Here is a 12,794-nt window from a genome sequence, read left to right on the forward strand (position 1 = left end):
CCTGAAAATAGGGGGGAAATTGTGGGTGCGTGTTATACGCCGATAGTGTACCTTGGAAGGTAAGGCGGGGGACGAACACAGCCGTAATTCCCAAGCCGTCATCTCCTGTTCGGCTCTCACTCAGCTCTCACGTCACACACACAGTCCCGCCTCTGCCACTGGCATTGGACCAGTGTTCTGTCTATCACAGGAGTTGGTCCAATTGCGATGGCGGAGGCGGGACTGTGTGTGTGTGACTGCCGAGTGAGAGCCGAACAACTGGAATTCATGAGCCGTCATCTCCTGTTCGGCGCTCACGTCATACACACAGTTCCACAGGAGCTGGTCCAATGACGATGGCGGAGGCGGGACTGTGTGTGTCTGTGTGACTGTCAAGTAAAAGCCGAGTGAGAGAGCCGAACAGGAGATGACGGCTCTGTGATTTCATGCACTGTCCAGGCTGCATTAATGGTGAGGTTGCATTCAGGCTAAAAAGGGACATTGATAAGGCTGCATTATGAGATGGGCATTGATAAGGCTGCATGATGAGATGGGCATTGATAAGGCTGCATGATGGGATGGGCATTGATCATGCCACATTTATCAGGCTGCATTAGTGAGATGTGCTGCAGATGGGCAATGATCAGGCTGCAGATGCGCACTAAACAGGCTGCATTGATGAGCACTGCCCCTTATTTTAATTCAAAGTTGTTTAGTTAAAAAAAAAAAATTCCCTGAAATTTCCCTCTTAAAATGTAGGTGCGTGTTATACGCCAATAAATACGGTATATATCTATATGTATATAGATATATATATATATAGATACATAGATATAGATATATAGATATATACAGGAAGTCAGGTAAATCTGTGGGTGTTGTCACAGACGGGACATACATTTCTGCCTTGTTTAGCCAATACACCAATTGTTATTAGGCGTCGGCTGCGAGAAGTAGCCAGAGAAGGTTTAAGGGTCCCTGAAGACTCCAGCTGTTCAGAATGAGGCAATTAAGGCTTCCTAGATAGGTTCCTGTGTGGTGAAGATAGACACCCCAAGTGGCCAGGGTTTATTTTATGTTTGATTTTGTTTATGCTGTTTGGATGCTTGCACTTGTTTCCAGCAAGATGGAAGAATAAACCAAAATCTTTGTTTTCAACCGTCTTCGACTGCCTGTCTGTATAAATTCAGTGTGTGGTGAACCCATCCAAGGGGTCACACACCCCGCTACCGAGCTAACCCCTTACAGTATATATTATTATTTTTTTTACTTTCTGCTATAAAACATATCCAATATTACAATTGCCATGTGGCTCAACAAAGTCAGGAGTATTAACGCTTTGGAGGACCTAGTACTCACCGTCCAAAACAGAAGAGAGCAATATACTAAAACATGGTCATATTGGAACATGAACTTATATTTGGACGAGGGTAGGGCCCCTCTGGAGGATTGTTCTGTGGACTGAGGTCTTCCCTCCATTCTTACTGACACTTATGTGTGTCCCACCACCCTCCTTCTCCCGTCTTGGTGGAGGTGGGTTGTTTCCTACTTCTTTGGTGATCCTAGGCCTCCTTCTTCTCCCCCATCTCTTTTCCCCCTACTTTCTTGAACAAATGATTTTTTTTTTTAAATTGGAGTGCCCCTCAGAGTGATTCCCAGAACATTTGTTAGAGCCCTTTCAGACCGAGCCGCTGGCCGCGTTAGCAATAAAGTTAGTTAGCGTAGTTTTAGCAGCGCTATTTGGCCACTAGCGGGGCGTTTTGACCCGTGCCAGAGTCCAAAGAAAGGGTTAAATGCGCCCGTGTAGCACTTTACAGGTGCTTCGGCAGAGGTGCCCATTTATTTCAATGGGCAGGGGCAGTGGAGGAGCGGTGTATACACTGTTCCTCCACCACTCCAAAGAAACTGTTTTCAGGACTTTTTCTAACGTCCTGCAAGCACACCGCTCCAGTGTGAAAGCACTCAAGCTTTCACACAGGGCTGCAGAGGAGGCATTTTTCAGGTGCTTTACAGGCCCTTTGCACCTGAAAAACACCTCAGTGTGAAAGGGGTGTTAGGGTTTGACCCAGATTTACGATGAGAGTTTTCATTTGCCCTGTCTGTGTGCCTGATGCTCTGCATACTCTGTATCTCTCACCTAGGCAGTGTTATCTTTGTATTTAGCGAGATATCGCTCTCAATATGTGAATGGGTTTGTATTGTTCTGCTCTAAAGGATACTTTATTCTATAAAAAAAAACATATCCAATAAAAAATGTAAACAATCACATTTCTTGATAAATTGAAGCCAATATTTATTGTGCTACATATTTTTGGTAAAACAAAAATCCCATTAAGCATATATTGATTGGTTTGTGCAAAAGTTATAGGGCCAGATTCACAGAAAAAGTACGCCGGAGTATCTGCTGATACTCCGGCGTACTTTAAAATTTGCCGCGTCGTATCTTTATTTTAAATTCACAAACAAAGATACGACGGCATTTGGCTAAGATCCGACAGGCGTACGGCTTCGTACGCCTTCGGATCTTAGGATGCAATACTTCGGCGCCCGCTGGGTGGAGTTCGCGTCGTTTTCCGCGTCGGGTATGCTAATTAGCTGTTTAAGGTGATCCACGAAGGTACGCGCGTTCGTCGCATTCTCTTACATTGTCGCTAGTCGGCTTTTCCCGTCGTAAAGTTGCGATTGCTATTTAGGTGGTGTAAAATTAGACATCCCATGCTAAAGTATGGCCGTCGTTCCCACGTCGAATTTCAATATTACAGCCCTGCTATAAATCACTGATCACCGCCATTTCTAGTAAAAACAAAAAAAAATCTAGTATATATCCCATAGTTTAAATGGTACACGCCCCATTTGAATTAGGCAGGCTTGCACCGGACGGCTTTACGCTACGCCGCTGCAAGTTTGCAGGCAAGTGCTTTGTGAATCAAGCACTTACGCTGAAAACTTGCGGCGGTGTAACGTAAACGGGATACGTTACGCCGCCGTAAAAGTACATGAATCTGGCCCATAGTGTTATTGCCCTGCATAACTTAGTGTTGTCTGCAAATACAGAGATTGAACTTTTTAAGCCATTCTCCAGGTCATTTATGAACAAATTAAACAGGATTGGTCCCATCACAGAACCCCACTTCCCACCCATGACCATTCCCGATTTATCACCACCGTCTGAACTCGCCCTTGTAGCCAGTTTTCAATCCATGTACTCACCCTATGGTCCATGCCAACGGACCTTATTTTGTACAGTAAACATTTATGGGGAACTGTGTCAAATGCTTTTGCAAAATCCAGATACACCACGTCTACGAGATACACCACGTCTCAGACCACATAGCCAATTAGGGCCAAGCACCACCAAGAATCTCTGTCAGTGATCACGTGTGATCAGCCACAGCCAGGAAGCCTCTGCAAATCAGTGATAGGGGCCGCAGCTGGTCGTTCACATGGAATCAAACATTGAGCAGTTTCATGCAGTTAGGGACAGATAAGCAACACTGGCCTCTACAAAAATGATTTAAGTAGGGTTGGCTGGATACAGTGGAAGAATGATTTCAATGAGAGGAAAGACGATGGAAAAAGAATATGGAGCACCTAGTCACCTACCATGACTATTTTTATCAAGAGACATTGAGCCACCAGGTCATTGCAAAGACAAAAAGGCACGTATTTGCATGTGGACGAAAAGAGATTTAACAATTGCATTTGGTGGGGTGCTTTACAGTAAGAGCTGTGAAAATGTGGACTTCAATAGCAGTTAGTTCTAGCAAACACTGGATGTGTTTTTTAAAAGCACAACCTATAATGGGCTATTATTTTGTATAAGTAATAACATCATTGACTGTTGATCCAGGGAGTATCTGATTACTTAGGGGATCAAGAAATAATATTTTCACCTATTGCGGCAAATTGGAACATGCTTTATAAGGGTTTTTAGCCTTTCTCTGGATCAATTGCAGGATTAGAGTTCTGAGGATGATGGTTTTTTAATCTATTTATATTTATCTTTTAGTTGAACTCCATGTCTTTTTCAACTCGGACAGCAATGTAATTTATAAATTTAGTTATGTCCTTTAAATGATGTTTTTGACAATCACTATTATAGAACAACAAACAAATTATATTATTATTATCATTGCGTTTAAATCCACGTGTCAAAAAGTAAAAAATTACAAATAAATTGGGATGGGAATACGGATGATGGTGTCCTAATAATGCCCATAGCTACCAATTAGATTTCAGTTTACTCTAATCAAAACAGAGAAAGATGAACTATGGTTGTCATGGGTTGCTACACTCACATACACATTACTCATTTGCAATGAAAAATGCCATTATGTCATCAGAAGCATAATAGGCATAATATTAGAAGAATGACTCTCAGTACTATGGATCTCTAATATGCAATCCCAATTTTTCTCTTATTATTATAATAATACTAACATAATACCATTGCAAGAAATTATCTTTTTTCCATGCCTACTAGTCTATTTGTGAATATAATGTTACTTTTTTCTGTAAAGTGACTTGTCCCTGCCCTGAGCTCTTTCCACTCAAAGTGCACCTCTCCGCACAGTAACCATTGATTAAACTGTTTATACAAAGAAAGCAGAAACATCAGTGACAATGAGATTGACACTTCTGCTTTAGCTGATCAACAGCTGTTGTCTCTCAAGGATAGTAATAGGCCCATGAATGCGAACACACCATAAAAGCCGGGCTTCAGTCTACAGCGGTCTGTGTATAATGATATGTCATATTCTTTCACTGTTATCTAAGCACTAGGTAGTCAGAGAGATTGCAATCATATGGTATAAAATGTCAGACCAAATGAATTGTATGAAGAGATAAAGCAGGGTTATCATTTAGGTCAGTTTAAAGACGCACACAGGTTATTTAACTGTGTTCTTTTTTTGTATTTTACCATAATTTCCTAAGCAAGAGGTTCAGTTCAGATGTATTTTTTTATTTATTTTTTACAAACACGCAAAAGACATGTAAACCATGAACATCTCATATTTGCTATCTTTTGTATATGTGTATATATATATATATATATATATATATATATATATATATATATATATATATATATATACTAGGGTTGTCCTGATACCACTTTTTTAGGACTGAATACAAGTACCGATACTTTTTTTCAAGTACCCGCCGATACCGAATACCGATACTTTTTTTTAAAAGTGTCCCCAAATGCAGCCATGTCCCCCCACAGATGCAGCCATGTCCCCCCACAGATGCAGCCATGTCACCCCCCATATCCAGCCATGTCTCCCCCCATATGCAGCCATGTCCCCCCCCATCCAGCCATGTCCCCCCCATGCAGCCATGTCCCCCCATATGCAGCCATGTCTCCCCCACATGCAGCCATGTCTCCCCCCCCATATGCAGCCATGTCCCCCCCCCATGCAGCCATGTCCCCCCATATGCAGCCATGTCTCCCCCCCATATCCAGCCATGTCCCCCATATGCAGCCATGTCTCCCCCCATATCCAGTCATGTCCCCCCATATGCAGCCATGTCTCCCCCCCATATGCAGCCATGTCTCCCCCCAATATCCAGCCATGTCTCCCCCCATATCCAGCCATGTCTCCCCCCATATCCAGCCATGTCCCCCATATGCAGCCATGTCCCCCCCATATGCAGCCATGTCCCCCATATGCAGCCATGTCTCCTCCTATGCAGCCATGTCTCCCCCCCATATCCAGCCATGTCCCCCATATGCAGCCATGTCTCCCCCCATATACAGCCATGTCTCCCCCCATATCCAGCCATGTCCCCCTTACCTGCATCCCCCTGCCGCCGACTGGTTTAATACGCGCGGGGAACATTACAGCTTTCATTTGAATAGCTATAATGATTCGTGCCGCGCTGCGTATAGACACTCCCCCTTGCTCGGGATTGGACAGTTCACCCGAGCAAGGGGGTGTGTCTATACGCGGCGCGTATACACTACACTACAGCTATTCAAATGAATGCTGTAATGTTCCCCGCGCGTATTAACCAGTCGGCGGCGGGATGCGGCGTAACGGCGGCGGCGACGACGGGGGGGGAGTATTCTATTTTGGTATCGGGGGTATTTGCGGGAGTACGAGTACTCCCGCAAATACTCGGAATCGGTCCCGATACCGATACTAGTATCGGTATCGGGACAACCCTAATATATACATATATATATATATATATATATATATATATATATATATCACATTCACTTGTCAAAAATACTTTATTGAGTACAAAGGTGCAATACACATTACAGGGAATACATTAAATACATCGAAAATAGAGAAGCTCAAATATTCTTATTCCAATATGTAAATACACAAAGTAAATATTTGTGGACAAAGTATGGTATACTATTTAGTCACTAATGACATTAAGATTATTAAGTTTAGAGGTTTTATGTAGTTATTAGTAACTACTGACATACATTGTCCTCTGTGAAGCAAAGAGTCAAGCCTCGTACACACGACCGAGGAACTTGACGGGCGAAACACATTGTTTTCCTCGTCGAGTTCCTTGTTAGGCTGTCGAGGAACTCGACAAGCCAATTTTCTCCATTCCCGTCAAAGAAATAGAGAACATGCTCTCTTTTTGGCTCGTCGAGTTACTCGATGAAAATGTACACACAACCGGTTTTACTCGGCAAAAAAATATCTCCCAGCAAGTTTCTTGCTGGTTTTTGCCCTGTGTACGAGGCCTCATTAACAATACAAAGGGAGCTTCAAAATCATAATAGTAAAATAGCAAATATATATATATATATATATATATATATATATATATATATATATATATATATATATATATATATAATCTTTCATGACTAAGCCCATTTCTGACATTTGTTGCTTGCAAGTTAAAATCTGTATTTTTTGCTAGAAAATTACTTAGAACCCCCAAACATTATGTATATTTTTTTTTAACAGAGAATCTAAAGAATAAAATGGCGATCGTTGCAATATTTTATGTATTTGCGCAGTGGTCTTTCAAATGCAATTTTTTAGGAAAAATAGTTTTTTTGTGAATTAAAACAAAAATAAACGGTAAAGTTAGCCCAATTTTTTTGTATAATGTGAAAGATGATGCTACGCCGAGTAAATAGACACCCAACATGTCATGCTTTGAAATTGCACACACTCGTGGAATGGTGACAAACTACAGAATCGAAAAATCTCCATAGGCGGCGCTTTAAAAAAAAAAGACTGTTACCAGGTTAGAGTTACAGAGGAGGTCTAGTGCTAGAATTATTGCTCTCGCTCTGACGGTCGCGGCGATACCTCACATGTGTTATTTTAACAGTGTTTACATATGCGGGCACGACTTAAGTGTGCGTTTTCTTTGCTGCGTGAGTTCGTGGGGACGGGGGCGCTTTAAAAAAATATAATTTTTTTCTAATTTATTTTTATTTCTTTTTTGTTACATTTAAATAAAAAAAACTGATGACTTTTATTGCTGTCACAAGGAATGTAAACATTCCTTGTGACAGTAATAGCTGGTGACAGGTACTCTTTATGGAGAGATCAGGGGTCTAAAAGACCCCAAATCCCTCCTTTACACTTCAAAGTATTCAGATCGCCAAAAACAGCAATTCTGAATACTGTCATTTTTTTTTAAATGGCGCCATTGGCAGCCGAGTAAACCGGAAGTGACGTTGTGATGTCGCTTCTGTGTTTACAGAGAGAAGACTGGAACAAAGCCATTCCCGGCTTCATGCCAGTCTCTCTCTAGCCGGCGGAAGTGCCGGATCGTGGACCGGATCTCCTGATGGGACGGGAGGCCCGGTAAGAGTGGCGGAAGGGTCTTTGGGGATAACAACTGTTGCGGCTAAAAGCCGCTCGGCTGTTATACCAGAGGCGCTAGAGGGGATGTCCCGCCCTCCCGTCGCCTTCCACCGCTCTTACCGGGCCTCCCATCCTATCGGGATGATACTATATTGTCAAAAGTATTGGGACACCTGCCTTTACATGCACAAGAACTTTAATGGCATCCCAGTCTTAGTCTGTAGTGCAGTGTTTTTCAACTCCAGTCCTCAAGGCACACCAACAGGTCATGTTTTCAGGATTTCTTTCAGATGAAACGACTGTGGTGATTACTAAGGCAGTGAAACTGATCAAATCACCTGTGCAAAATAATGGAAAGCCTGAAAACATGACCTGTTGGTGTGCCTTGAGGACTGGAGTTGAAAAACACTGCTGTAGTGTTCAATACCGAGTTGGTCCACCCTTTGCAGAAGGCCTGGCTCGCAGTCTCTGCTCTAATTCATCTCAAAAGTGTTCTATCGGGTTGAGGTCAGGTCTCTGTGCAGGCCAGTCAAGTTTCTCCACCCCAAACTCACTCGTCCATGTCTTTATGGACCTTGCTTTGTGCACTTCAACTGTACTTCTCCTTTAATTGTCATTACAATTTTCATGGTTATTTGCATGAAGGGTCTTTGGGGATAAACTCAAATATTTAAATAATGGATAATAGATATAAAACAGCATTTGGGTCAAATCTCAAACCTAGCAGTTGTTTACTTATCTCTAGTGGTTGCTTCAAACAAGCTTTGAAGTATGCTAGTTAGTATTTTACACATGTAAGCATTTTGTTTTTGGTATAGTGATAAGATTTACATTTTTTTTCTATTCATAATAATGAAAAATAGCAATACCTTTCATGCATATAATTTACACCAAGCAGTAACTGGATTAACCATTCTGTCACTTGACTTTCAGGAATTACATCACCATTTTTCTTGTATTCTTGTACCTTATAATCAAGGTCTCGACCCTGAAAAATAAAGAATAAATAAATAACATGTAGCAAAAAAATGTATGCTTTTTAAAATATGTTTTTTAAGCAAATATAAGGAAAAGCAATAGGTTCACTTCAAACAGCTGTGCATAAATAAGGTGAGGTATTTCTTTCCTTCATTTCCATCCACTCTGTTGAGCCATTATCAGTAAAATGAAATGTCTGGTATTTGCAGATAAGGAGGGCTTGTGACTTGCACCTTGTCAGGTCACCTGAGTCCAGGTGACAGATGCACACCATTGGAATCAGGAGTGCACCACTAAGGTAGTGGACCCTACGGCTGACTGCTGCAGATGGAACTTTGGGTGGTTCAGGAAGTGAAGTCCACTGCAGCACCAAAACTAATCCCACTGGGAGCTAGAGCATAAGATTCCCCAGGGTGCGGAGTCTAAGAGCCAGCAGGTGCTCACCAGAACCTCTAGTGGTGAGGACGGACTGTGCTGCAACTGGCTCCAGGTCACGGTCCCCAGGGTCTCGCAGCTCACGCTCACAGTAGGCTACAAGAGGATATAGAGGAAGCAGCAGCCCAGGACAACAAGAGATAATCAGGAGATATGCCAAAGGTTGGGGTGACTAGCAGACAAGGATAGACAGAGAACACGCCAAAGGTCAGGGTCACAAGCAGGCATGGATAGTCAAAGAACAAGCCAAGATCGGTAATAGAAACAGACAAAGAGCACACGGCAAGCAGGAGACAGGAACCCAAACACACAATATTGCTCTGCAAGGCAGGTTTGAAGAACACAGTGTTAAATAGTGGTTCGTATTGAGGCTAGGGTGGAGCCACTCTGAGGGAAGATTACTTAACCATGCGGGTGTGAGGGTGCAGACCCTAAGGCTGATACACAGACCAGGTAAGAGACAGACAGGGCATGAAAATATTACTGCAGACTCATGACACACCTCTTCCTGCCATGTGACAGGGCTGGTGCTTTATGATTGGTTGCTCTGGCACCCAGAACTGTCACATGAACATGAGGAAAGAATCCTATAGCCCTGTGAAAGCTCTAAACATTAAATGCGATGTGTACTGCACATTTCCAGATTCAGATTTTCTGATCAGGGCAATCCAGCAAAATTGATACATTAACTGTAGAATCGTTGCATCATTACTGCAACATGGCACCATGCTAATAACATTCTATCACACTGGTAAAAGAGCATTACTCAAGAATGAATTTCTGTAATAACATAGCATTGTTCTGGTTCTAGGAGTATGGAACTACTGTTGCTATGGTAACATGGTAGATGGGAATCCAGGACACTGGGGGAATCAGGCAGCAAAATGTTCTTTTCTCTTGTTCCCTGCTGTCCTACTCCAGACTGTCTACAGCACAATATGGACTATTCATTGTGTTTTCCAAGATGACCTTTTTAAAATTATAATGGATATAATGTAACAAATTATAGATTAAAACTTCAGTGGCAATTGTTACAGAGAGTGAGAAAAGTGGTCTTTTTCCTTGTGTGTGGGGGGAGTACAAAGAAGCAATTTCCTATGCAGCACAATATATAAAATTCAATTATGGTACATGGTACTACAGTGTGACCTTATCTATACCAAGATTAAAATGTGTGTAAAATTATATATATATATATATATATATATATATATATATATATATATATATATATATATATATATATATATATATATATATATATATATATATATAATTACAGAAGTAGGAAAGGATTAGAACTTATGTCAAGTTTTATGTCACAGAGAGTGAGAAAATATATATTTAATTTTTTATTACAGATGGAGTAGGAAAGGATTAGAACTTATGTCAAGTTTTATTTCACAGAGAGTGAAAAAAAAAAGTGGCTTTTTTCCTGGTGTGTGGGAGGAGTACAAAGGAACAATTCCCATACAGCAAAATATATACAATTCAATTAAATTTTTATCTTGGTATAGATAAGGTCATACTGTAGTACTACAGTATGACCTTATCTATACCAAGATTAAAATTTATGTAAAGGTATTTATATATATATATATATATATATATATATATATATATATATATATATATATATATATATATATATATATATATATATATATATATATATATATATATATATTGTTATTTTTTATTACGGATGGAGTAGGAAAGGATTAGAACTTATGTCAAGTTTTATTGTTGTCTTTGTCTGCACTGAAAGGTTCACTTTCTCTGTTTGTCCTGGTCCATTGTTACTGAGACAGAAAGTTATAGGAAATAGAAAGTAGGTGCTACAAAAAATGTACAGCAAAATAGAGTTCCTACATCCTCTAAATTCAGATAAAGCATAGCAAACTGAGTTGAGGCATTCAGGACTTTCATGGCACAATGGTTTTATAAAAAAAAATACAAGTTTACTGTGTCAATTAATAATAAAAGTTCACCCACAAAGGGAGAGGAGAGAGGGGTCAATAATACAAAAGTCCCAGAAGGATGACCAGACAATTCTAATAGGACATTATTTACTCTGATAGAGATTGGACTTATATAGATATCATTCCAATCAATAAATGACATCAATTTAGATAGTTCCAATCTTTGTCTGCACTGGAAGGTTCGCTTTCTCTGTTTGTCCTGGTGACCATTGTTGCTGAGACAGAAAGGTATAGGAAATAGAAGGTAAGTGCTACAAAAAATGTACAGCAAAATAGAGTACCTACATCCTCTAAATTCAGATAAAGCATAGCAAATTGAGTTGAGGAATTCAGGACTCTCATGGTACAATGATTTTTAAAAAATGTACAAGTTCCTTGTGTCAATTAATTATAAAAGTTCACCCACAAAGGGAGAGGAGAGAGGGGTCAATAATACAAAAGTCCCAGAAGGATGACCAGACAATTCTAATAGGACATTATTTACTCTGATAGAGATTGGACTTATATAGATATCATTCCAATCAAAAAATGACCTCAGTTTAGATATTTCCACTCTCACACGCTACATGTTTTGCAATAAACCCGCTTCTTCAGGAGTTTGATCCAAGAAGAATACCATATTTATCTGTAGAAGAACATACAGAAAGGATAATACTTAGAAAATAAACTAAAACATACATTTGTAGATACTAAGAGACAGGTGCAAGCATATATGAATTGCTACAAGGGCAAAATATACATCAACATACAAAGCCTGTGAGAATTCCCCACTAGATGCCAAAAGGCCAAAGGAAAAGCAAGCCGCACTCACTGGTGAATTGACATTGATAACCCGTGGCACCGCAACGCCAAAATTGTCAGTCTCCCGGGCAAGTGCAGGAATCAAGTGGAGGTGTAAAGGGTAGATACTAACAAATAAAAAATAGTGATACAAGCAGATACTCAATAAAGGTCTGTAGCTTAGGTGATGCATAGGACCTAGTCCCTTACAAAATAACATATACAGTCATACACACCTATAATTGTTCTAGTACATTGAAAAGAACGGTGGCATAGGCTGTGAAATAAACAGGAAAGTCCCCTAAACACTGGTTCACTCAGATGGACCTAGAGACATACAGATATGCAGTCAGTTAAAAATCTAAATAATGAAATACACTTGAGAGGGTATTAACTGCATTCAGAGACACTCACCTAACAATGACTGCACAAACTCACAGACAGATGCACCTGGGATACATTCCAAACCATAAAGATGGCCAGTATCTCATTGTGCCAGGTAATGCTTGATCTGAGGTTTGATACTGAAAAAGGAGTTAAGACCAATGGTAGTCTAACCATTTCAGTTATCAAAATAGAAAGGGTATAGCTATATTAACAATAGATACTTTCATCATTTTATTTACAGGATCCTGAAACCTCACCTTGCAGAAGTTGATTGGCTAATAAACTGCCCATAGAGCCCAGTCATCGGGAATACATCTCAAACAGGAAGAGCCAAGTGGCTCATACAGCCATAGTGAGGATTTAAAAGAGTCAAAAATCTATGAAATGGTAATCACAATATAACTTAAGATGTAGGGTAGATTAAAAAATGCCCGGAGCAGAAACCGACAATCAC

General features: G+C 40.4%; 1 protein-coding gene across 1 annotated transcript in view; it reads right to left on the minus strand.

The window, feature by feature from the left end:
• The window catches only part of NEK11 (NIMA related kinase 11), a 340,812-nt gene that overhangs the window by 207,080 nt on the left and 120,938 nt on the right, over positions 1-12,794 (minus strand). The window contains exon 4 of the mRNA XM_040353041.1: positions 8,648-8,766. Within this exon, the coding sequence (XP_040208975.1) occupies positions 8,648-8,766 (119 nt within the window). The remainder of the gene's footprint in view (positions 1-8,647; positions 8,767-12,794) is intronic.

This window comes from Rana temporaria, chromosome 5, assembly GCF_905171775.1.
Source record: "Rana temporaria chromosome 5, aRanTem1.1, whole genome shotgun sequence".
NCBI lineage: Eukaryota > Metazoa > Chordata > Amphibia > Anura > Ranidae > Rana > Rana temporaria.